This window comes from Callorhinchus milii, unplaced genomic scaffold (assembly GCF_018977255.1).
Source record: "Callorhinchus milii isolate IMCB2004 unplaced genomic scaffold, IMCB_Cmil_1.0 Scaffold377, whole genome shotgun sequence".
In the NCBI taxonomy this organism is placed as follows: Eukaryota; Metazoa; Chordata; class Chondrichthyes; order Chimaeriformes; family Callorhinchidae; genus Callorhinchus; species Callorhinchus milii.
The window spans coordinates 40481-68313 of NW_024705118.1; the positions used below are offsets into that span (position 1 = coordinate 40481).

A 27833-nucleotide genomic window follows, 5' to 3' on the forward strand; every position below is an offset into this window, starting at 1 on the left:
ACGTTTTCCCCCCTATGTGCTCTCATATCCAAAAGTGACTTCCTCCACTTGCCATTTATGAGAATGTGATCAATTTTATTTTGATCTCTTCCATTGGAGATGTCCATGTTAACTTGTGATTGTTTTTATGTTGAAAAATAGTCCCTCCAATTACCAGACCGTTTAATGAGCAAAAGTTGGCAAGTCTTTCGCCGTTTTCATTCGTTTATCCATATCCGTGTTTGCCCATGTTCTGTTTGTGGTTTGAGTTGTCATTCCCCACTTTGGTCTCCAGTAATAAGTAGCATGTCATGATGTGGTGTCCGGAAGGGCAGTGTTTTCAAGGCTTTATAGTATGCATCCTGTTTTTTTCTTCTGCGTCATTTGTTTGTGCATAGCACTGAATAATTGTTAGTTTGCAGAAATTAGAGTTGAAGCGTGCTCTGATGAGTCTCTTGCTAACTGGTTCCCATTCTATGAGTGATTTTGCATGGTTCTTGGATATGATAATGGCCACTCCCTCTGTGTGTTTGTCGTCCTTCCTGCCAGAGTGAAGGATGATGTATCCACTCTGATGAAATTATCCTACCTGATCCAGTCCAGTGACACTCGCTCACTTCGAAGACGTCAATTTGGTAGTGTATCATCTCGTGGACAACTTGGGCCATCTTGCACGTCTGGTACATGAAAAGTACGTTCCAGGCTCCAGCCTTGATGTTGTGCTTTGGATCTAGGAGGCCCCCTTTCACCTTTCCAACATCCCTCTGAGGGTTTTGATTGGAGAGGGTCATCTTGCCAGTTCCGTGGCTTGGTGCTTCCTAGTGGTCCTGTATTGAATATGTTCTTGCTGCAGTTTACATTACAATTCAGTTTTTTCCGGGGTGGGGTTGTTAGCCCCACACCAAACCCCCAACCTGGAGGACCAGGGATTGTCCATTTCCTCTGTCCTCTACCCTTTGACCAGTCCGGCATGGTTGGACCTGCTGGGAGCCTAAAGCTCCTGCCAGCTTTGCTCTCTGGGTCATGGAGGCATACAAGCTTCTCTACCACGACAAGGCGACAACCCATGAGAGAAGACTGCTAGATGAAGGTTTTCCCAAACTGTCGCGTTCCTTCAAGGTCCCACAAAATGCCACACAGCCAATCTAGCTCCTGCAAATAATATGATCTCATCACTCAATCTCTGCGGTGGACACATTCCGTGCATGTAAAAAAGTGTATTGATAAGTATAGAACAATACTTACCTAAGGCATTTCAAAATATAATTATACAAATGTCATAATAGTAAGGGTTCTCAATTCTTAAACTTATATTTCCCATCATTTCGAAAGTACATGTTTATTATGATACACTGCTAATTATTCACAATACTGTAATTGTACATTTGCAGATATCTGCTGATTGTTGAATGTGGAAATCTGGGCCAAATGAGGTTTAAAGGCTGGAGTTTAAGAACCGCCGATTTTTACTAAAGGTTCTACACAAATGGCAAGCACAGCATGTCATGCCAGTGAGATAAATTGGGATTACAACGGTTGGTGAAAAGGACGTTTCTCTGCTAAACGGCGCAGGTGTCATGTTTTGACATATAGTGATGGTTTAAAATATAAGGTCGGTGCTTTTTCTGTAACATTTTATTATGAGGAGTATTTTTAGCTCTCAGCTTGACATCCATCCGATCTAGGAAGGTTGCCATATGACTACACATAAATGACCAATCTTCTAAGAAATCACTTAGCCTTTTAAAACATGCGTGCAACGGAGCTCATCTGTATTAAGAAGACAAATGTTGCCTAGATTTACTATAACATGTGTCATTTATAATAAATATTCCATAAAATATGTATAAGTATGATTGTTCTGCTTGTCTCATATTCATTTGAGACAGCAGAGCGCAGCACCTATTTACAGGAAGGTGCCACCTAGAAAACAAATATTGAGCACAGACACTGTTTTCCTTAAAAGTCAGAGATACTATTTTTTTATATATTTAGCTCAAGTATCACCTATTGGTATGGGAATGGTGCAGTGGTTAGCACAGTGGTGCAATTAATTTATTTACCAACCTGCAGTGATCAGCGTGGCAACTATTTCTATCTGGCCATTCCAATTTTTTGCCAGCACAATACACAATAAATATTTGCCAATGAGGCGAACTAGTTAACCGAGCAGAGTTGTACACTATATGACAGTGTATTGAAGACCTGCTCTTTAGTTGTCTCAGCGTGAAGTGTTCTGAGAAAGTGTAATAAAAGATCACCGTGATGCTGTTTCAGACAAGCGACAGAGGAAGGTGCTGCCTGTTTGTGTATTGAGTATAGTGAAATATAATGCAGGATACAATAAATATACCACTATTTATTATCCACCCTTTCCCGGTCAAGTGAAGCAATTTAGATTAAATATATACTACCGAATGCAGTGATCGTAAACGTTAAACATTTTTTGACACATTCAATGCGTGAACACTGCCATCTTGTGGTTGCAAGACGAATATTTAAAGATGGTTGTGGTTTAAGCAAGAATTAAAGTGAATGTGCTGATGAGTATTGAGAGATTTTTGATTGACAAAGCTTGTGAGATGACAATAGTAATAATGACATTACACCACTTTGTGATTGGGAACATGTTTCCATTTTCACGAATAGCATTTATCGTGACTTGTGCATCCAGAAGTGGATTTGCAAAGAGCTGCAAATTGTTAAATATGTAGTGTACACACGAGTTGAGTTGGCAGGCATCAGAATTGACAAGTGATGCAATTAAAAGATTTGGCCATATGTAAGCACAGCTTTCAATGCAAGGTTATAGAGGGGTGTTAAGGGGATGCATAACGTCATGTGCACACTTTTGTTGATATTGAGGTTACCGTAATTGCAAATATATTTGCAAATTATTGTTGTTTACTAGTCATACTACCTGTTTTACTGCCATATTAGGTGGTCAATATTTACTTGAAGACTAACACGATTCTCACTGTACAGTATTTTAAAATTCTATAGCAGTGTAAGCAAGTCTCAAACGAGTCACTGTATACCATTTTTTATTTCTATACTTTATTTATTATGGCAACTGTATTTCGTTTAACTGTATTAAAGTAGAATACATTCACATTTTAATAACCGTGCATATTAATTCTCAATATTACTCTGTGAATGAATATTTGTTGGTATGGCCTCGTAAATGTTTAGGCATATAGTGCATAACTATTCACCACTAGAGTTGGGACGGTGAGTCGCCCAAGGTAATGACTCGACTAACATTTGTAACATTTGTAACAGACTAATTGTGTGTGCTTAACTAGGGTCTCTTCGTAGCAGTGACGTGCGGTGAGGTCAATGGCTGAGTAGGAGGCACTGGCTAGTGTTAGAGCCAGATTCACACACTGAGGGGGGCGTTGCCTCACCGAGACCAGCGAACTTAAATATCTTAATACACATATGTGAAATAAGTCACCTGGAGTATGGAAGGCGAGGACATGAAATTAAGGGGTCTACAAACATCACATTGGTGACATACTGAGATAGTAACAGGCACGCGCTTATTGCCCGCGCTCCATCCAGTTACTGAGGGTTGCGCAATCAGAGGGGAGGCAGAGCTCGTCGCTGCCTCACCTCTCGCCTCTTTCTGTTTGCAGCGGAGCTCCGCAAATTTGGCGATTTTGACTATAAAAATGATTTGAATCGTACAGAAATGACATTTATAACACAGATCAGTGGGAAATCTTCATATTTATTTCATTAGATTATTCTTTTTTATTTTTCGTAATAGCAATTTTTAATTGTAGTATGGCAGGGGAGGCAGAAGCAGAGCCTCCCCTGCTGCTTTAAATGTCCACGTGATAAGCCACTTCGTTGAGCTATCATTTGTGGCCAGGTCGTTTCTAAAATAAGACTTATACATCTCAGTAGACATTACCTGGTAAAACAATATATATTACGTACATGGAAAAATCGATATACCATTAGAATCTTTAAAATTGAGATTAAAATTGAAATCTTTAAAATTGTAAACTATTTAATTAAGGACCGCCCCCATCCCTTTCCTCAGTGCACGCGGTCCATCACCACGGAGACCGCAGTCCGCGCCGCTGATTGGCCGAACTACCAACCAATCACAGCACGGCCTAATTTCCGCAACATAACTTTTTTTCATTTTCACTTAAAATATAAATCTTTGAACTAATAAATCAAAACACTTACAAAAACTATACCGTAAGGGCACACATAATACTTAATAAAAATGCGTTTAAAACTAATTATATTTTAAGATCTTGTTTGGTGATGACGTCACCCGCGCGCATTCATTCCGCGTACAGTGCGCGCACTGTCCGCACGTCCCCATCGGAGGCGACGCGCGCTCCGCCTCAGGAGGGCCGCCTGCAAATTAACGCAAAATCCTCCACAAACGGAATAGAATTCAACATGCAGCAGCCGTCGGAGCACGACATGGGGGAGCAGAGCGGGCGAACGGACCTGCCAAATGGGCTGCACCGCTGCCGCAGTCACCGCCTGCCGAGCGTCAGCTTGGAGGACGCGGCGGCGGCGGCGACGGCGGCGGCGACCGCCGGGAGCAGCACCGACGATGCGGGCGCGGCGCGGAGGCTCCGGGATCCCCTCTCGCCTCGCCGCGCTCCCCCCTCGCCTCGCCCTGCTCGCCCAGCAAGATCCCGCGCTGCTGCGCCGCCACGCGCAAGCGCCTCGACTCGCTGCGCCGTGGGAGGCCGCGTAAGTGGTGGAGCGAAAGTGAGGTGGTGGAGCGAGAGTGGTGGTGAGGTGCTCACGGTGGAGCGAGAGTGGTGGTGAGGTGCTCATGGTGGAGCGAGAGTGGTGGTGAGGTGCTCACGGTGGAGCGAGAGTGGTGGTGAGGTGCTCAGGTGGAGCGAGAGTGGTGGTGAGGTGCTCATGGTGGAGCGAGAGTGGTGGTGAGGTGCTCATGGTGGAGCGAGAGTGGTGGTGAGGTGCTCATGGTGGAGCGAGAGTGGTGGTGAGGTGCTCATGGTGGAGCGAGAGTGGTGGTGAGGTGGTGAATGGGGTGCTGAAGAGAAATGCAGTCGTGATGGGGGGTGGGCATCGGGTGACTTGGGGTGGCAATGGAGTATTAATTGGCAATTTAGTGGCACTGGAGGGGATGATTTGAGTGGAGGCAACGTTGTTGGGTGGTCAATTGCGTTTTGGGGATAGTGGAAGGATTTGTTGGGCTGGTGGGGAAGGGAGTGGGTGTGTTTTTGCTTTAGTATCTTCAACAAATGCTGACATATAACTGAAAACAACGTATAAATCACAGTGTCTCCATGCTCAAAATGAGCAAAGGAGTTGGCACTAATCGTCATTAGGTTATGGAAAGTATTCCCATATCGCTCCGAGTGTGTGGGGGTGTGTCTTGACGTCCCATCAAGTACGAATATCGACCCATGAAAGGTGATGCGCCAAGGTGACCCTTGGCAGATATTTGAAAACGTGACCTTTCGATTGAGGACTAACCGCAGGGCCCCGCTGCCGAATATAAACAATGTAAACAATATAAACAATGCATTGGTAAGTATGTTAAGGGTAAGAGTCAATGTTTGCAAAATCAATGTATAAGCCCAGATTCATATTATTGGGTCTTTCGGTAAAGTCACGTAGATAGGTTCAAAGAAAATAACAAAAAACTAAGACGTTTCGATCGCAACACAAGCGGTCGTCTTCAGGAAGAACCTGGGCTTAGACATTGATTTTGCAAATAGTGACTCTTACCCCTTAACAAGCGGTCGTCTTCCTGAAGACGTTGCGATCGAAACGTCGTAGTTTTTTTGTTATTTTCTTTGAACCTATCTACGTGACTTTACCGAAAGACCCCATAATATGAAATCCTGCAGTCACGAAAGCTTTAAGTCAAGATTGTATTTGCATTCTCACCACAAGTATTGTGGTTAATGCAGACATGATTCCTTGTAAAAGGTTTCAGTTTGGTGTTTTAACATCTTAACACCTGTTTAAAGCTTTCGTGACTGCATGGATTCATCTTCTTGGTTCTTTCTGTAAAGTCACATAATCATGTATTTTATTATGTTTTATTTTTGTTATTTTATTATTTACCTTCTACGTGACTTTACAGAAAGAACCAAGAATATCTTAATACTTGTTTTGTTGCCATAAAAAAGGGGGAAACTTATTCCCATAATGGTTAAGGGTTTAGATATTTTGTCTGCGTATACTGCATATGCACTCTGTAAAGCTTTTCCATATAATACAGTGCAGCTCCAAATGCTTGTTTATGGATGGATTATCAATTGGTAATACATCGTCGTTTAGTGTTCTTTCTTCATCAATGTTGTAAATTGCCGATGGACGGACTTTGTAGCCTATTGATGAAGTGACTCAATATTGAGCCATACATTATAAACACACACCAGGCTCTTTATCCTCAAAAGTATACATTTACATTTAGTTCATTGGCCTCTTGGCCCTCTTAGTCAATATTTTCCAGCATCATTTGTGATTTACTTTCCAATGTTTATTATTTACCACAGATATCCCAAGTAAGCATTTAATATTATTCATAATTGAGCCAGTTTCACAGTTCGATAGCTATAGACAGTTGCACGTGGATTCGATTCAAGCGTGCAGACTGTTATGCACTTAAAGTAATCAAAATGTCCATGAGTTGATTATTTAGCATGTTTCATGGAGTATGTTTCATGGGTTAACCTTAACCACCCCTTCCACCTTGGTTTTTAATGCAACTGTCATTGCTTTCGTTGCCTTTTTCGCCATCGTGTGTTTTAATAGTGATACTACTAAAGCACAGCATTTCTCTGATTTTGAAGGACTTTGCACGGGGTGGTGGTGTGCACATTAAAGTGTATTGAACAATCCTTGGCTTCATTGACAGTTGATCAAACTTGGCAATGCAATACATTTCCCCCCGTGTATAAGGATTAATTTATATCTATCATTGTTTATGCTGAGTGTACTGTCTGGATGATTACCTTTGTGCTGACATCAACAATAACAACCCGTTTTTCTGCTCTCGAGTTGTGCCGTGATGGCAGACATTGACCTCATATCAAATTGACTTTCCTTTTAATAATATTTTTAAGGTAGCATTTATGAATTGCCATTGTTTTGTTCTTTAAATAACCATCAGATCACCCTTTGTACATGTATGTGTGTTGAACTTCTTTCGAACCGTACCTAGACACCCATGCTAATTGGAGGTACATGTGTGTATGTAGTCTGCTGTACTCCATTCCAGATATTCACGAGAGTGTCTCTCAGAAAGCATATAGGCCAGAGTAATAATTTTCAAAAAAAATACATGATAACATTGTTATTTGTAAAAACCCACATTATTCTAAACTCTGCTATATAATGAGGGGTGGAGAGGTGGCGCAGTCGGTAGGACACTGCGATATGAACTCTGCTACCTGTTAGCTAAGACTAACGACAGGAAGGGGTGAGTAAAATATCTGAACTGGTGCTGAGTGCCTTCTCTACCAGCCCAAGTGGCCTGCATGGTGAATTTGGTCAAACAAGTCCCACAACAAACACTGTTCTAGTACCTGACTCTATGATATTGTATTTTATTAGCAATATCATTGCTATAGCTTTCAAGTACTTTTGTATGCAATTATTAATTGTTTTTACCGATTTCAACAAGTTTTGAAAAGTAAATTGGCCAAATGTATTGATGTACGCAGAAGCCTTCTTGTGATGGATATTGGATTATTAAAATGGTTTCAAAATTAAACAATGAATCTATTGTTTTTTGCAGAAAACCTTAATACTTATGTAATGAGCGACTTCCGAGACACAACGTGTAGAGGGCTTCCTATTTATTTCTCACACTTGGACACAAACACTGGGCGATATATATAAACATAGCTCCACACAGCCGACCTTTTTACACAGCCCCATCGTCGGCGTCTAACTACATAGCTGGTTGACTAATGTAGCGATGACGACGATGGGAGCCGTGCAGAGGATCGGCCATGCGGCCGGACGACGAAGAGAGATGACGGCGAGCAACGACGCAGCCAGGAGCCGGGACCCCGTGACAGCCCCGAACCTTCATTTACGTCCCCCCTATACACTTCCCGGCGTGGCCAGGCCCCGCCTCCGGCCACGCCCCGTTCTAGAGCCTTTGAGCAGGTTCCCGGAGCTTCCCGACTGACACCGCCCTTGACGTTTAACCCAGACACGCCCCCTTCTAGTTGTTATTATATAACGCGGCCATACCCGTGATTACCCCTCCTGGCCGACAGGTGGCATCCTGTCATTACACTTACATACCAGCTGAAAACTTAAACATGTCACTTGAGCAGTTCTAAGTCTTTTGATGTTACTTCGTACACAAAATCATGATGTTGTGCAGTACATGTGTATTTGTCAAGACCACTACCATTTACAAAGTAGTTTAATCAAAATTTCAAAGCCATTTGTGCTCATTTGAATACGGTAGTCTTGAGTTTGTGCATAAAGAGCATCAGTGATGCTAGCGTTTTGGCAGTGAGTGATCAAAGCTTATTGGTATTGCCGATGTCTGAATTAAGATACATTTTCTTTACAGATTTCACATTTTTGCGCATAAATATTTCAATACAAGTTACATTGACCATTTTTACAGTCCAAGATCTTTCACTTAAAAGGTTTATTTATGTTTACTTGTGATGCCTATAAAATATATAATACTATAAACGTTTCATATGTATTGCACCCAGGTCAACCAAAAAAAAACAGAAACCACTACCACAAAGATGTAGTTAATGGTGCATTGCACATCAACCTAATGCTTGCATAATTTACATAAATAATTTACGTGTGATTGAGCATGTTTTTTGAGTGTTAACGCTTGTATAAAATTGCTTACGAAAGCTAAAATGAGCACTGCCTGAGAATATCTTGTTGTATACAGACTGTAATAGGGAGTTTGTGGTACACAGGACTGTATTTAACTGCCCTATAATGTCTAGAATGAAATTAATTCTCAATGCCATAATTTTACTGCTGCAAACCCAAGCAAGCTATGTCTGTAAGTGTGACCTTTAAACTATGATTACTACAAGTGGGCCTTTTTCCAGCGTGCAGGTATAAACCTCCATGTAAGTGTAATGTCATAACAACAATACCCTGTTAAATTTTGTTTTACGCTGATAGAATTAATGTATCCACAGAGACTCTTGAAGCCTTTGTGTAGAGTTGATGATTATGAAAAAACTAAAGTTTTGACTCACAGCAGCGGTGGTGTCCTTGAAAACTCGCGTAACCTTGACCGATAAATGTTGCCATATCATGTCACCCTTTAGTTGGATAAATACTTTAATAACTTACACACTCAAACCAAACAAGCACTTTTCCCCATCATATATAATACTGTAACTTAATTCTAAACAAAATTGTACATATATTACAAAAAGTATGTTATCGTTCTTTTCATCCCTTTGTCGATTCACTGCTGGATGAAGAACTCACATCATGGGGGGGTTTTGACCATATTTCACCACATTGGTCATTGCAGGTTGGTGAAAGGGTGGGAACTCAGAACCATATTCTTGGTTCTTTCGGTAAAGTCACGTAGAAGGGAAATAATAAAATAATAAAAATATTAAACAGTAAAATTCTCACGACGTTTCGATTTGCTGTGGATTTCACACCTGATGATGATTGCTTGTGTTGCAGTCGAAACGTTGTGAGAATTGAATTGTTTTATATTTTTATTATTTTATGATTTCCCTTCTACGTGACTTTACCGAAAGAACCAAGAATATGAATCCCTGCAGTCACGAAAACTTTAAATCAAAATTTAACTCAAGTCTTTAGGATAATTGTGCAGTGTATAAATACACTGCTCTGGCACTCCACCTTTATGTATCGTATTGGTTGATAAAGACATTGCATCAAGCTATCATAATGGTTATTTGTCTAAATTAGATCAATTTATAAATAGATGCATGTGTGCAACAAAGGCTAAACTTCCAGTTCAAACAATGCGAGTTAACCTTTGGTCCAGAAGACTGTTATGTTGGATGATGTATTGCATGGCAGCATAGCTTGCCTATAAGTAGTGCCTGTACTTAAATTCAAGGTTAACTGGTCAGAAACCTAATACTGACTCTCATGGCCATTTGATGGGCACAACAGCACAGAGTACAAAGCGTCCTATGCTTGGAAAGAGAGGCCTCTGCAATGGCTGCTTCCCAATTATACATGCTAACGGTCCCAGAATATGTACAACTTTTAAATACTGTTGAAGTTTACCTGCATATTGGTTCAAACTGCGTTTTGCTGAGTGACTGGTGATGCCAGTTTAACTATTGCTTGCCATGTAGGTGAAGATAGAGTCTAGCTGACACGCAATTTTAATGGCAATGATTTAACAATGTTACGCTGCATTCCCACAGCGACTAGATACCAGACCCAAGCCATGTTTTGCCTCTTCCTGGAATGGCGAGATGTTAAATACCTCCGCTGGTATACAGGAGGTGGTATGTTCAATCTCGACCTTGACGCCTGTATATTTGGAGTTTGGATATTTTCCCTTAGGCTGCGTGGATTTTCCATCTTGACCCCTAAACTTCATTACTGTTTCTAAGGGTGGCCAGGCTGAAAATCAGGTACAGTGAGGGAAAAAGTATTTGATCCCCTGCTGATTTTGTACGTTTGCCCACTGACAAAGAAATGATCAGTCTATAATTTTAATGGTAGGTTTATTTGAACAGTGAGAGACAGAATAACAACAACAAAATCCAGAAAAACGCATGTCAAAAATGTTATAAATTGATTTGCATTTTAATGAGGGAAATAAGTATTTGACCCCTCTGCAAAACATGACTTAGTACTTGGTGGCAAAACCCTTGTTGGCAATCACAGAGGTCAGACGTTTCTTGTAGTTGGCCACCAGGTTTGCACACATCTCAGGAGGGATTTTGTCCCACTCCTCTTTGCAGATCTTCTCCAAGTCATTAAGGTTTCGAGGCTGACGTTTGGCAACTCGAACCTTCAGCTCCCTCCACAGATTTTCTATGGGATTAAGGTCTGGAGACTGGCTAGGCCACTCCAGGACCTTAATGTGCTTCTTCTTGAGCCACTCCTTTGTTGCCTTGGCCGTGTGTTTTGGGTCATTGTCATGCTGGAATACCCATCCACGACCCATTTTCAATGCCCTGGCTGAGGGAAGGAGGTTCTCACCCAAGATTTGACGGTACATGGCCCCGTCCATCGTCCCTTTGATGCGGTGAAGTTGTCCTGTCCCCTTAGCAGAAAAACACCCCCAAAGCATAATGTTTCCACCTCCATGTTTGACGGTGGGGATGGTGTTCTTGGGGTCATAGGCAGCATTCCTCCTCCAAACACGGCGAGTTGAGTTGATGCCAAAGAGCTCCATTTTGGTCTCATCTGACCACAACACTTTCACCCAGTTGTCCTCTGAATCATTCAGATGTTCATTGGCAAACTTCAGACGGGCATGTATATGTGCTTTCTTGAGCAGGGGGACCTTGCGGGCGCTGCAGGATTTCAGTCCTTCACGGCGTAGTGTGTTACCAACTGTTTTCTTGGTGACTATGGTCCCAGCTGCCTTGAGATCATTGACAAGATCCTCCCGTGTAGTTCTGGGCTGATTCCTCACCGTTCTCATGATCATTGCAACTCCACGAGGTGAGATCTTGCATGGAGCCCCAGGCCGAGGGAGATTGACAGTTCTTTTGTGTTTCTTCCATTTGCGAATAATCGCACCAACTGTTGTCACCTTCTCACCAAGCTGCTTGGCGATGGTCTTGTAGCCCATTCCAGCCTTGTGTAGGTCTACAATCTTGTCCCTGACATCCTTGGAGAGCTCTTTGGTCTTGGCCATGGTGGAGAGTTTGGAATCTGATTGATTGATTGCTTCTGTGAACAGGTGTCTTTTATACAGGTAACAAGCTGAGATTAGGAGCACTCCCTTTAAGAGTGTGCTCCTAATCTCAGCTCGTTACCTGTATTATAGACTGATCGTTTCTTTGTCAGTGGGCAAACGTACAAAATCAGCAGGGGATCAAATACTTCTTTCCCTCACTGTAACTCCTATAACCAAATAAGCCACTCGGCACAGGTAATGCGAGGCATATGATCCCTTGTACAGCTCACAGGCTGCCATGTGAATCCTGAAGCAGTGGAATGGATATCAAATATCGTCATCATTTTGTTATCTGTTGCAATCCCCCAAAATGCCATACGAAAAAAGAATAGTTGATGAAACGACATAGAAACAATGTAATGCTACATTGAAACAATATATTTAGCCCATGTTTTACATTCGTAAGCATTTACATATTTATGTTCATTTAATCTGTACCCAACTAACAAACTTGTTTTTCAAATTATTGTTGGTAAACATGCCCATTCTATAATTAGTTTTATGCTTTTTTGAGATAATTTCACATTGAGTCGAGCACGTGTATAAATCGAGGGGGGTTTCCTTCTCCAGTGAGTTGTTGGGCAACATCCTAATCACTTGCAGAGTAGATATGCTAATAACTACCTTGTGTCTGTTCTCGTGTCATGGTTCGACGACTTTTTCTCACAAGAGTAGCACTTTATTGGTATCTCAAGTGATCTCGATGGTGGAGGATGGCCATCTATACATCGCCTGAAGTTACGCTTGGCGTAACACGTATTATTTACTGGTCAAGATGTCAATCAGCTTGTTGGACAAAAGGCATTTTAATGTAAAACATCACTGGAAGGATTTATGTCAGGTGCTTTCACGTTTTAAATTTGTAATGTAGCATATATGACATTGCAGTAAATAAAATAAAGACGTTTTAATGGGTTAAATGAGTCATGAGCATATATATTAAAAGGCTATATTACTAATGCACACAGCAGCTGGGTGGCAACTGATTTTGACAGGGACGCTGGATTGTTGGTAGGCAGTGGACTGCTGAAAACTCTGGAGAGCTTACCCTTCACAGGATTGCTTCCAGTCTATTTCACCTAATACTTGCCACGAGCATTTGTTGCAACTCAAATAAAAACTCTCGCTTTGTGTAAAATAGAACATATTATCAGTGGTATTGCCAAATTTCACGTAGTCTTTGGGCAACTATGGCATCGCTCGCTTGTTAAGTCGCACATGGTGAAGTGACCACCCTGTTGTCGGCAGCGTTCCCGTGGTTTGGCCTGGACATTGGTGGCACGCTTGTCAAGCTGGTGTACTTTGAGCCGAAGGACATCACGGCCGAGGAGGAAGAGGAGGAGGTGGAGAGCCTGAAGAGTATCCGGCACTACCTGACATCGCACGTTGCCTACGGCCAGACGGGCGTACGCGACGTGCATCTGGAGTTGCATGGCCTTACCATGTGCGGCCGGACGGGTAGCCTGCACTTCATCCGTTTCCCAACGGTTGACATGCCGGCCTTCCTGGCCATGGGTCGGGACAAGCACTTCTCCAGCCTGCACACCGCACTCTGCGCCACGGGAGGGGCGCCTACAAGTTTGAGCTTGACTTCCGCACGGTATGAGCAATGCAGGGGACTGGCTGTGTGGGAGAGTGTGTTTTTTACAGATACATTTTACAAGTCTTACCCAGACAAATAGGGATGTCACGATGCATCGATTTATAATTGACATGAATTCTTCCAGCTCGTGATCCATACATCACTTTTGTAAAATCAACATTTATCAATTGTGTATGTTGAATGAAATGAGAGTATGTGATCCCTTCCAGCCACTGGAGGCTGCTATATTCACTACAATACTGAAATAAATGTGATTCTTAAAGTGAATCACGACTCTTAATTGTGGATATTCAGCGATTGACCTCTTAAATATTAATTGTACAGACACCGTTTGGGAAAACTCAATTGTAAACAAGTAGATGTGAAGTTCAATAAAAACACACTTTTTTCATAAATGTTTAATGTAAGAAAAATATTTTAGCTCAGTAGTTGCATGTGTATATATTACTTAGGATGTTTTGTACATATTTAAAATGTCTTGCATACCAGTGAGCACTCAACAACAGGGGGATGTTGCAAAATTGGTCAAACCTAAAGAAGTTTTGCAGCAACCAATAAATTGCGTGAAAAACACCTTTAAAAAAAATCATAACTTTATGTTGAACATCATGCAACAAAAGCAGGACATAATATAACAAAATATGGAGAATGTTGCTAAAACTTCAAAAAAAATATTCCTATATGTGTAATCCCTAAAGTAGAATGATTAGGAATAGGAGTGCAAATACCATACAGAAATAAATAGTGCAATTAATGTCCATAAACTGTCGAGCATTTCCGTAACCTTCCCTATTGGTTCCTACTCCCATGTTGAGGACTCGGCCTGCCAAACTGACCAATTCATCCCATTCATGTTGTGTGCCGCCACCAAACTGCACTTTCCCTTACTACTTAATTCCTCTCACTGCTCGACTTTGGAATTCCCTCCCATAATTTTGTTCCCAAATCCTTATAACCTTACTAAATGCAAGGAATGTCGTAACTGCCATCTATTATAGTTTAATATGTCATGTGTGTTGCTGCTGGCGTTTTTTTGAGCCTTTGGGCTCATCTCCAGAGAATGTGGTAAAAAACAAAAATTTGATGCAAGAATAGTGGGGCTCTTGCAATGCCACGCTGGCGTGATGTTATTATTCCTCGTTTGGTATGCAAGAAGTTGTGGGTTTGATCCCGACCCGGACGCCTGTATATTTGGAGTTTGCACGTCTCTCTCCCCATTGGTCATATGGATTTTTCTTTGGGTCATCCGGTTTTTCCCTCACTTTAGAATCAACATACATTTAGTATTTGGCTGCAACAAATGTCCACATAAGCGCCTTAGTTGAGATGTCATTTGTGGCCAGATTTCTTGTGAAAAATATCTATATAGCTGAGTGGGTCTTACCTGGTCAAATAAAAATAGTTTATGGTTCCAAACAGCACTGGCAGCAGCAGCAGTAAGCACTGGGCTCTCGCTTCCACTAGATGGCCGAGCTGCAGCTGCGCAAGCTGGACGAGCTCGACTGCCTCATCCAGGGCGTGCACTACATCGACTCGGTGGGCTTCAATGGCGTAGCCGAGTGCTACTACTTCTCAAACCCCACGGAGCGCGAGCGCTGCCAAAAGACCCCCTTTGTGCTGGGGGACCTGTACCCCCTGCTGCTCGTGAACATCGGCTCGGGCGTCAGCATCCTGGCCGTGCATTCGCCCAACAATTACAAGCGCGTCACCGGCACGAGGTGCATCCCCTTGTCCTGTGCTATCATATCCAAGGTCTTGGTACGTGGTATGGTTGGTTTTTCCAATCCGCTGCTGGATGAGGGGCCTCCCCTTGCGTCATGAGTCGTGATGGATATTTAGCCATGCTTCACCACGCTGGTCAGTGTGACTTAATGGGAGTAGTGGGAGTGCAGTGCGAGTGATTCTGCTGCACTGCTGTTTACCGCTTTTGGACATTGTGGTCACTCATCCAAGCAGTGTGCAGATGACTCGACCTGACTTAGTGTCTCTATTCTGGGTGATTTGGTCATAGGTCCAGGTATTTCATAGGTGGTAGTTATTGAGTGAATACACATAGGGCAGTTGGAAATATGGATATTCACGAGAAGGATATCACTTGGATGAGTGGCCCTCATGCATAGAACAGGTATTATAGGCTGCTGCAGGTCTACATTGTCATCAGAAATGAGTGCAAAATCCATTGTACTTATTATTCTCCAATCGTCTATAGCGATCCTTTAAACATGACTGCTTTTGTTGTTGCTGCCCTATTCGCTCTTGCAGCCTGGGAGGCGGCACGTTCCTGGGGCTCAGCTGCCTGCTGACGGGGTGCAAAACGTTTGAGGAGGCACTGTCCCTTGCCGAGAGAGGGGACAGCACCAACGTGGACAAGCTCGTGCGAGACATCTATGGAGGCGACTACGGTCGCTTTGGCCTTCCCGGCTCTACTGTAGCTTCCAGGTGGGTTCATTGGCTGCCCTGGGTAAGTCTAATTGTCGTAGCAATGTCTTGTGCTAGCGGTGTACAACTGGAGCCATGAAGGGGTGCCATCCTACAGGTTTTATTGATAACTTGAAATCTCCAAATGCTTGACCACCTGCGTTGAGGGTTTTGATTAAGTAATTCAGAGCTCAGTCGGACCAAAATACCAGAAGGCAATTGTGGCCCTCGATAAGTGTAATTGTACACTCCTGGTTTCGTGTGCAGAGTCTGGGATATCAATACGGTTTTAAAAAATCAGGACATTGGGGGATATTAGCCATGACTTTTTATAAGCTACATAGTCTCGGGTATTTTCTCTGCAATCTCATGGTTCAATTACCAACAACCACTCTCGATATATATTAATTGGACTCCAGTGTACAGGTTTCACTTGATGACTTGGTTCAGGTCAGGGATATTGACTAGCAGTGTGAAAGACCTATAAGAGTGTGAGCACATTGGGGTCTTATTCTATTGGACAATTCAGTCTTGCTCATCTGCAGGTCTGTATGATACAAACCGACTAGGTTCAATTTGCATTTCCCATAATCTATAAGTAACCATTGTGGTGACTGCATACAACCAAGGTAAGTTTGTGGGTATGCCGCTATCTTAAGTGATGGTTCTGACAATAGATCACAGTTACGCCTGTAATGCTTATGGGGTCCCAAGACCATTTTCAGATTGTATATTTGATATATGGTGCTCACACATTTGGCATATATAACAGTAAATAATAATGTATAGCCTATTACCAGTCGACTGGTAAATGTGTTTCAAGTTGAGGGATTTTCAAATGTGATGCCCATAAAAAATAGACCAAGTACAGGAGTTGGAACTTTCTGACCCGCCCCTACTGGAAATCTGTGAAAAAGAGCTGCATGGCTCATCGGATTTCTCCTGGATAAAAAAATAGTCTGATTCTGAATGCTGCTTAGCATTAGCAATGTTTATATCCATTAATGTCAAATCTTCACAAAATTCATTTTTTTTATTTTACTGTCTTTCATCAATGCAGTAAAATGGCACATTAATTTGATCTTTGTACATTTATAGTAGCAGCGCCTGTAGATGGCAGCATGTGCAAGGAGTATAACGTGATTTTTCAATGTCACAGCAAGACAAAACCTATCATTAAAAAAGCTAATAAAGTTTTATTTTACTTTGTCAGAGCCATTAAGGTGTGAGAACTATTTTGCAATGCTTGCCTGACCAGGATAATATTAACAGCAGTTACCAAGTGAGTATAGAAGATTTATTGCCTGTCTTCAGTGACACATTAATGCTTTGCCGAAACATTGTGAATTCTTTTAAACATTTAGAACAAAATGTGGCTTTCTAACAGAGTGAAGAAAAACCAGATGTTAGGACAATATGTTTGTCGTTTTTATCCATATACTAGCTTGTTATTCCATCCTAGGACGGAAGCTGTAATATTTAATATGTAAATTAACGTTTTATTGTGTGATTGATAATTTTATTAGGAAATGTATCACATAAAGAACATTTTCTTAACTTATTACCGTAAATGAAATTTAGGACTGTGGAAGATTTCTCGGTATACGATATTTGGACTAGTAAAGTAGACTTACCTTTTGTGAGACGTGCCGAAGAAATAAATTAAGGCACCAAATGCACTGTGATACGGCGTAGAATATATTTATTTCCTTAACTTTCTATAAGATACGTAAAATCAAAAGCGAATTTGCGTAAAAAATTATCATAGCCGCTCGACCTTCTGCTTTAGTAAAACAATCCAGGCACACATAAATAATAGCGAGGGGGGTGGGGGCGCATGTGGAGTGACGTCACATGCGGGACTCGCACACACAGCCTTTTTTGGCTTATATTAGTTGCTGTGTAGATTTAGTTATTAGCTTTACTTTCCATAAAGAAAGCTCAACATAATGAGGGAGCTGGTCGATGTGTAGTGACGTCACGTGCATTACATACAGACATTCTTGGCTCATATTATTAAATGGATTACCTTTATAAGATTCATACATTTTCTAAGAATCAGTGGCAGTACAGAAACTGAAAAGATCAGTCTTGTGCATGTAATATAATTTAGATATCATATAGCGTTTTTTAATATTATAATTAGGATTATAACAATGCTTTGATTGTGATGAAATAAAAAAAAGATGTAGCCTAAAATTACATATGTAAAATATTACTTGTTATTTCTATATACTACACATAATCCCTGTAGCCATAAGTGGCCACTTCATTCATCACATTGTAAAAAAAATTATTGAATCCAAGCGTGAACCTAAATAACTAGGGGATATGAATATTGGATGTACAATAAACACTACACATTTTAGACAATTAAGTATAGCTAATTATCGGCTTACATTTAAGCCATGTATTTTTACTAAGCTTATAATATAATGAGTTCTGTAATGCAAAGGGTGACTGCAGTTTGTTTAAAATAATTCTATGTGTAAGTCACTAAATATATCTAATTACATGTTCCCAAAAATATTTTGAACATCCCTGATATATTACATTGTATATCATGAATCGGAATAGTATTTTAATTCACTGCCTGTACTGTTCAGCTTAAGCAAAGCTCTTAATCATCATGTTCTGTGTATATGCTTAAAGAACACCCTTCTCAGCTACACTCAACCAGATTTGTAACCGGTATCCACTTTGGACACGATTAGTTGATTTCATATAGTCCAAGGGTCGGCTACCTGCGGCTCCGAAGCAGGGCTGCTGCTTCGTGACGTTGTTTATTAAGGACCACCACAGTGTCATATTCACAACGTGCATTGCGGCTCTTGAAATATTTTTTTACTGAATTCGATCTAGTCTGTATTGTGATTGATTGAAAGTGGAGTGAGCTTTAAATGTTCGTGTAAGTAGTGCACAGTAAACAACTACGGAATGTCACTTCCATTACGGTAGTGGGCAAAGTTGCGTGCCTGTGACCCGGGTCCTTAGGCAGAACATGGTGACACCCTTGAAAAATGACACTGCATCACAACGCTTATGATTTACCATGCCAGTGCTGTCACATGATGCGGCTTTCTGTCACGCCAACGCTGCAATTCGTCCGATCGCTACGTTTTTGGCACATGGAGAACTTGAATAACTTGGTGGGCACTTTGCTTTCACAAGTCAATTAAATGATTATCAAGGTGCACGCTAAATACAGGCTCTGGTTTATCCCTAGGTCATTAAATAGGTAGCTGGGTGGTCGAATGGGCATCATCCTCCATTAATAGAGATTGAGGATCTGCAATTTCTTTTTTCATCTCTGCTATCTCGATGATGTGTTGTGAATTACAAATTACTGTTTTTGTCTGTCCACGAAGAAAACATTGAGCCTTCTGCTTTTTGTTCCTTTTCACAGATATATGTAATGATAATAATCTTTAAAAAAAAATCCAAACTTCCAGTGTATGCCCGTGCTGTGGCCAAATTTGTGAATAAAGTATGTGTCCACCAGGGGAGAATGTTGCCACTTTTAGACAGCACTTCATATGCAGTCAAACAACTACCCAGTTGAGTATAAAGGTATTTAGTACATGAATGTGGTTATGACATTTGTTATGAGCTTTCAGAAGTAGAGCAGATATGCAGTGGTTAGCACACTACACTAAGAACTGCCTTAGTTCGATTCCCAGCCACTGCTAATATCATTGGTAATGCCTGAACCAGTTTTGGGTCCCACCCTTCACCAACCCACACTAACTAGCATGGTGGAGTACATAAAACATCTTACATGACTAACTTCGGCATCCATAATTTGCTAAGAGATATTTGAGTAAGCCTATAAAACCTGCAGTTTGGCATTTTTATTTTACCAGTTTGGCCACTGCTTAGAGAAAGCTGTTTTTCTTGCTTTACGAGTATTATCTTTCATATGAACATACTGAAAATATATGCTTGAAACAATAAACCATTGCTGTTAAGGAGGTGACCAGGTGGCTCTCCGATGTCAGGGTGCCAAGCTGGCGCTGCTGAGAATCCACGGTTTGATCGGGCAGCGGCTCACGAGTCAACCAGGGTCTCTGCCGCCAGCAATTAAACCGGGGTCTCTACCCTCGTGAGTTGTTGGTCTCTGCCCGGACACAATGACCGTACAAAATACGTACAAATAAATATGGTTTTGCACTTAATCAGGCTAAAATCCAGGTCTATTACTTTATATGTATATTGGTGTTTCTGTCATGCGACAAAATATAGCCGGGCAGGTGAGGAAGTGTTGCCCCTGAGTTGCACTTGAGATTTTAAAAGCAGTTTTGTGATATCTCCTTCTGTGGACTGTTCTCTAGCATGGGATACCAATAGCACAAGTGGGATAAAATATTGGAAAAGACAACAAAACATGGTCATGACTCTGTGGTTGCCAGGCCCCCCACGTTTGCATTATTAGTGTTTTTTATGTATTTTCTTTCCACTAAGTTACACCATTTGTATTTATACTTGAAATGCTAACGTATGAATGATGCATATAAATTATTGCCCGTTATAATCGTACATTTATTGGTTTTATGACAAAGGGAAATATTATTTAACATGTAAATGTATGGATTAGTTGTGTATTTGTGTACCATTAATTTAACACTTTAAAAAATAACCGGGTACTGTACTGTAATCATTAACGCTCAGCAATTCCTGCAGGAATCGTCTTAGAATCCTACAATGTTTTGGTTGGAAATGCATCCAGGAAACTCAACATCTCTGCTATGGGGGAATCCATGCTATCTCCATTCTCTTGACTCATTTGTGCTCAGTTATAACTCTATCTTGTGGTTATCCTTAGAATCGCCTCAATGATTGCATTCATTTGAATAGAGATTCAGGAATCTCCATTGAATTTAATCGGTATTATTTGACAACCTAGCAGTTATATATAGGACCCCAAATAATTTCAGTGGTAACTCCGATCGTTTTTTGTATGTATGTTCAACTTATTTCGCAGAGAAGTCCAACATACATTATGCACCATTCTTAGGCGGTCGAAGAATCCCATTCTTTTGGATCGAAATTCAGTAATCACTTTTGAATGAGACCCTTGGACTGCCTTGGAATTTTTCACAGCATTTCTATTTTGAATATCAATTCCTTGGTATCCACTCAAATGATTCAATTCTTGATTATGAGATTCACCACTAGATGGCATACTTTGGCAATTTCTTATCGAAATCCTGGCAATTCCGCCCATCTCAGGAACCTATTCAGAGTCGCATGATAATTTGTTGGGATCGCTCAGAACTAATAATCATATTAGTTGTATGGTTTTATTCTGTTACCCCATTACATTCCTAAGTTATGTTTGCAGTGCATTCTTTTGACTGCCAAAGTACGACACAATCGGTTTACGTGTAGACTGCGTTGGGAATGCCTCTTTCTCTCGCCTTAGCGAAATTCCAACAGAAAGTAATTTTCAAAAGCTCGCAGCCCACGTACTTTTTTTACTTGATTAATCCCCATTTAATTTGGATTTTTCTATAAATCCTTCACTCAGACATGTAAGAATGTACTCCAGTGTTCTGCAATTCGGTACGACATGCACAAAGTGGGTGAAGTTTAAGTAAGTTACGTTTTGTTCCAAGGTTACCATGGATGCAGAGTTACACTCATATGTCTAACAAGTATCGAATTAGCTATGAAGAAACTTCGGTTTTACTGGAATTGTTATTTTTTCAGTAAATCATGGTATGAGTTTGGTGTATCACAGTGTTGTAGTAAGTATAATATAGGCGTATCAATACTTGATGGTTAAATGAACTAGTTTACGTTTTAAATTCCTTATGCCATGTTGAACTTCTTTCACACCGTATGTAGCTAACCATGCTAATTGGAGGTGCGAATTACATGTATATTCATAAATATCTAAACAACAACTTAATATACAATACTTTGAGAACCTTTTTCCTGAACGTGCCATCAATTATATGTTCAAATCTATTCACCTTTTAATAAATGTGAATTGCCATTCTCACTGAAAATGTTAGTTCTAATGGTGTGGCATGTTGGTGAGCCCCTTTGAAGGCAAAACACATCCACGGATTTAGGCTCATGAATGTCCGGTGCTTTTTTTGTACACTTGTCAACAGAACATCTAAGCCACATTTGTCAGCTCATAAAAAATATCTTTCTCTTTTTAAATGTTTTGTTTTGACTTCATAAGTAGTATTAACTTATAGTAGTATAAACTTACACTACTTATACAAGTAGTATAAACATGTTTTTTATAATTACATACAGTTCTAAACCAAGTAACAAGGTTTTCTTGTGCAGTATACTTCAACTTAAAAAATAATAGCAAATTAGGTAATGCGGATCATTTAAAAACTTTGTATTTTGAAATGCATTGCACAAGCAACGTGATAAATTGCTGTCTAAAAAGAGAAAGTGGTTAGGGAAAATGATCATGGAAAGTATCCTTTTGATCAACTTGTTCGATAACAATTTTCATTATTCTATACACGCCAATGTGTTTTTTTAAAGGACAGTGTGTATGGTTGACTCCCATCCCCGAGAAATCCACTTCAAGTGCTCCACTGTTTAGATTTCTGACCTCCGAGTGAATGCTTGACATGATTGCCGATGCACCACGATGTTTGCGGACAGCTTCGGGAACATGATGTGCAAGGAGAGGAGGGAGGCGGTGAGCCGGGAGGACCTGGCCAGGGCCACTCTCGTCACCATCACCAACAACATCGGCTCCATCGCACGCATGTGCGCCCTCAACGAGGTAAACCCTGACCTTAAAACGTGGCTTTTCGTGGTCAGTACAAAGATCTATATTTGCTTTTGGGTTGAAGTATTACTATTTAAATAAATGAAATATTTTACCAGGTAAGGCTCACTGAGCTGTATAGCTCATTTTCAGAAGTGACCTGGCCACAAATGTGGAGGGAAACACCGGAGGACCCGGAGAAAAAATTACGCAATCACGGGCAGAACATTTAAACTGCAAATATACAGGCGTCAGGGTCGGGATCGAACCCATGACCTGTATACCAGGCGAGGTAGTTAACATCTCGCCATCACAGATTAGGCGTCGTGGTAGTTTTATGCCTAAAATCTTGTCATATTTAACCCTCCACCATCCAAAAAGATTGTCACGTGCGAATGTATGATATCATTTTGACCAATAAAGCTCCTCATCGGTGGCTTAAGACACTTTGTGACTGAAAAACCCTTCACAGAGTTTAGATTTTTACATGAAACTTGAGTAATCTCTATTTCAATTATGACCATCCTTGAGCAATAAATTAGGCCTTTTTTCATTCTTCTGTCAACCTCTTCTCAATGGAAGGTGACTCTTTCTATACTGCTATTCCTGCTGTTTGCTCGGTGATCCCCGCCATCAGACTGCTCAATTTTGGTCGTCAACGGAAACAGTGGGCAGCACTTGGCCGGATCTATTCCATCCACAGAAGATGTGGATACCTAATGCACAAGTGCAAAATCTAAGTCTTTCTTGTGTGCAACTGCAGCTATACGAACTACAACCCATGGGCCGTGTAGCTTTGGCTCAGCCTGAATGTAAATTTTAAGGCGGTGTATCTGCACTCCTCCAGCTCCCAAACAAAGAAATGAAATGGATAAATCATTGACAACTGAGTATCTATTAGTTACCCTTCATAGGCCACGTGAAAAAAAGAAGACCCCCATTGTCTGGAACTCACTCCCTCTGTTCATACACAATGCTGACTTGACCACCCCCTGTTGAATTCCAGACTTAGTACTTTATAACTCTAACTATAACTGACCATTTTCTTAATTTCCACCTTCTCAGCACTAAAATCTTATTTCCCTGTAGCCTACTCTTCCTAACCTCCCCTTTTCAAAAAAGTTGAACCATAGACTTTCTTACTTAATGATTAGCTGCTGTAGATAATTAACATTGTATTGTTAGTTTTCACATAAACAGATGCCACAGATGCCAAACACAGTGTGCAGAGTGTGTTGTACTCATAGTTTATAGGAGGCAAGAGCACTGACTGGTAAGCTACTCAGCCACTCGAAAACAACTACAAATAAAAACAAATAACAAGTTTGCAGCAAAGTTACATTTGTAACATGAAGACCTTGTTTCTCATGCAGCCTGCTCTGGCTAGCCACTTCAATGAAGTTCTCTTTTAACATGTGTTTATATAACCTCTTGACATAACTGCCAATAATTAACATTGGTCATAAAAAATCAGACCATAAGCATATTCCAGATCCATTGTGGAACATAATACACCGGTACAGACTATTTGTGTGTGCACCGTTTCTTTTGGATATTCTCAATGTCAGCATGATGTCATATTACAACACACTGGGGTGACGTTCCATGTGCTTTGTAATGCTGTCCTACAGGTTAATACACTCAGTATCAGCTGAGGCTGCAAATGCAGTCTGTGTTTCTACATCATTGTCAATACAGTCTCTGAAGTTTCACGGTGTAAATCTAGCAGGCCATTGCATCATACTTTTGGTAAGCAGTGTCGAACAGGAATAATTCATTTGCAGTTGGAAAGAAATTATCCATCTATTTTCGACCCAAGATAACATGTATCGAATAGCTTACCCAAAAGTATATTTTTTAATGCGGTATATATGCTGCATTTAATATACACTTTTTAATTGACTGAAGGCCATAATTCCAGGGTGTGGGGGAGGTGTTGGAAGGGGGGGTTTGGGTTTAAAGGGGGTATACGGGGGGTGAGGGGGGGGCACTCCAGGGATGGGGAGGTGGGGATGTTGGGGGTGGGTGACCATCGTTCTACGATGAGTACTTCCACGCGCACAAGACATAACAATTTCGATTTAAAGCTTTCGTGACTGCAGGGATTCATCTTCTTGGTTCTTTCGGTAAAGTCACGTAGAAGGGAAGTAATAAAATAATAAAAATAAAACATAATAAAACAATTCTCACGACGTTTCGGCCACAACGCAAGCAGCCGTCCTCAGGTGAAAACCAGGTCCGTCGAGGCGACAGAGTCTGAATGAAACAGCACACGAGCTTGGAGCATATATATAAGCTGGGCGCATTGACAAAGGAATTTGCATATCAAAAGGAATTTAGCATTTCCATAAATATGCTAAATTCCTTTTGATATGCAAATTCCTTTGTCAATGCGCCCGCTTATATATATGCTCCAAGCTCGTGTGCTGTTTCATTCAGACTCTGTCGCCTCGACGGACCTGGTTTTCACCTGAGGACGGCTGCTTGCGTTGTGGCCGAAACGTCGTGAGAATTGTTTTATTATGTTTATTTTTATTATTTTATTACTTCCCTTCTACGTGACTTTACCGAAAGAACCAAGAAGAAGAAGACATAACAAGAATACAAAATTAACTCGCATTTACTACAATGGAAATAACACTGTTCAACAATGTATTCGCCACGCATTATCGATACTATGCATTGAATTATCAGAGGCTTGAATCATTTCAGACTGTATTTTTCAGGTCTCTCACAGTGAGCTGGGCAGTTTACCCTGTTCTCTCGGCCTCTTTACAGTGCTATCTTGTCACCTCAATCAAGCAGCATTGTACAGGGCTATGAGAGAGCAAGGGGAGCTCTTCAAATCATTAAAGGCTTCAGCTCGTAAAATGCATCTCCACATCCATATGTACATCTTCGTAGACCTTGTAGTATCCTGCTTTAAGAAGCATTCTATTCTACAAATACTGTGTGTATAAGAATGTTTCATTGCATGTGTTGCACTGACCCCCATGTAAAACACCACCATGTGCAATATAGCGAGGTTTACATGGTCAGTTCTGCACATGCACATTGATAACAAAATACATACTCCAGTTTTTCCCTTTTGTTAAGCATTACTCAGGGTGTGCATTTAAATCCAACTTATTTCCTATTCCTACCACGTAGGTTTTCACGGTTGTGCTGTGTTGTTCAGCAGTCCATAGAGCAAAACGTTGGACATTTTGCAGTACAACGTGAAAGCACATCGGAGAGAGAGCTGTTGCTGTGCTGCTGGTTTCCCATTGTTACTGCCCAGTTAATTAGCTTGCTTCATTCAACAATTTGTGTAACACTTGAAAAAGGAAAAAAAAACGATTCATCAGGCTGCATTGTGTTTTTTACTTCACAAAACAACTTGATCATTCGATCTGGCCATGGTATTAATAAACATTTTTAACACTGAACCTATTTCAATCGCAAATCAGCTTTGCCTTCCAACAGAGCGACACAAAAATGTGATGTGTTTTGAAAACGTAAGATTGCTGCGCATTTTTTTTATAAATGTGCCACAATTATTTTGCTAAGTTTTAAAATAATTTGAGATTAGCCATCTGGATGTAATTTGGTCATACTGATGACCATACTCTGATATGTTAATCGAGATGCCAGCATTGTTGCCCCTGCTATTCATCAAAGAGTTTAATGGGATGAATAATAATAATAATGATGTCAAGATGGCATGCACAGCATATGTCTTATTGATTTCATCCCAAGGTAGCAGTGTCTCCAAAAACCTCAATGCAATGTTTTTAGAAGTCTGGCCAAAACATTAACTTAAGCTAAAGATCTAAAGTTTAAAAGGCATGTTTATTGTAGAAATTGTAATAATTAATGTCCCAAAAATGTTCGTATTCTGAGCAGCAAGCTGGCTGGGATCATTGTTTATGATAAAATTGCTATTGGACAAACAAAACGAATCAATGTGGTTGATTTGGAAAAAGTGCAAGGTGGGTTAGATGACACTTGGAAGCTAGCTGTTCAGAGGGTGGTGTGAAATACAGTATGCATTCAAATGGATGTTTCAAACTCTTTAACTCTATGCTCATATCTGAGGTATGCTATTGTGCAGTTCTTACTCTAAGAAGTACATCTATAGTCCTACTCGTGTTCATTGTCTGCATAATTTGTGTCTGCAATCGGAATATCCTTCCACCTAATGAAATGTCCTGCTGAGTGCAGGAAGTGTACTTGTCCTCGTTCCAAGAATGGAGGCATTGAATCACGAGCCCCTTTGGTTTCACCGGATGCTAACTTTGGTAGTGGTATTGGCTCGCCAAACTGTTTTGACCAATTATACTTGTGTAACACTGCCACATTAGTGTAAGGAAGTTGAACATTGGGACTTTCTTCCAGTTTTGATGGTTAACATTACAGACTAAATAAATATGTATTCCCATTCGAATGTACACAGTAAATAATTGCGCCATTGTAGTTGAATTTCTTATTTTCTTATAAAACAATTACGTAATTTTGTTGATCTTTCCTTTGCTTATCGTCACAATAAACCGAGCTCCTTGGCGTGCCATTTTTCTCCCCTTGACGTTGGGCGTGTGGAATGCGAACAGAAAATCGATCGGGTGGTGTTTGTCGGAAACTTCCTGCGAGTGAACACGCTGTCCATGAAGCTCCTGGCCTATGCCATGGACTACTGGTCCAAGGGCCAGCTCAAAGCACTGTTCCTGGAGCATGAGGTGAGTGCCTTCATCCTACATTCATAAACAGGGCAATGGCTTTCTTTAAAGATGTTTTAAGTCATTCCCGTTAAAAGTAGACAGGACCAAAGTACGAAAAATGCCAATGACACCCACATCCTTTGGTAGTTGGTGATGTCACGGCAGGTAGTTAAAGCGCAGAGTCAGATGAAGCAGCCTCACTCACTTGTTGAGTTCTCACTACCTGATAAAGCTCGAAGCAGAGCGAACCAGGAAATTTTGATGTTAAATTCAGTCATGAAAAGTCTCAAGCCTCCGGTTCGCTTTATTGGTCAGAATATGATCAACACATTGACATGTCTAAATATTGCATTTGTGAACAACATGGCAACCTTGTAAGGTGGTGGAGGGTTAGTGACAATAATTTTTGCATAAAACTACCATGTGGCCAAACCCCAAAAAAACATGGATCAAGACAAGTCAAGCAGGGAACTTCACATGGGTGACAGCAAAAAGCAGTGAAATTAAATCTCC

General features: G+C 40.9%; 1 protein-coding gene across 1 annotated transcript; it reads left to right on the forward strand.

Moving 5' to 3' along the window:
• Positions 1–1002: 1002 nt before the first annotated feature.
• On the forward strand, positions 1003–27338 carry LOC121852064 (pantothenate kinase 3-like; the record flags this gene model as incomplete). Its single annotated transcript, XM_042346179.1, is given in 8 exon segments — positions 1003–1098; positions 4485–4707; positions 13106–13420; positions 13423–13457; positions 14925–15178; positions 15723–15899; positions 22515–22638; positions 27213–27338. Coding segments are annotated over 8 exon segments (1350 nt in total), but the record flags the coding sequence as incomplete, so codon positions are not given.
• Positions 27339–27833: the final 495 nt, after the last annotated feature.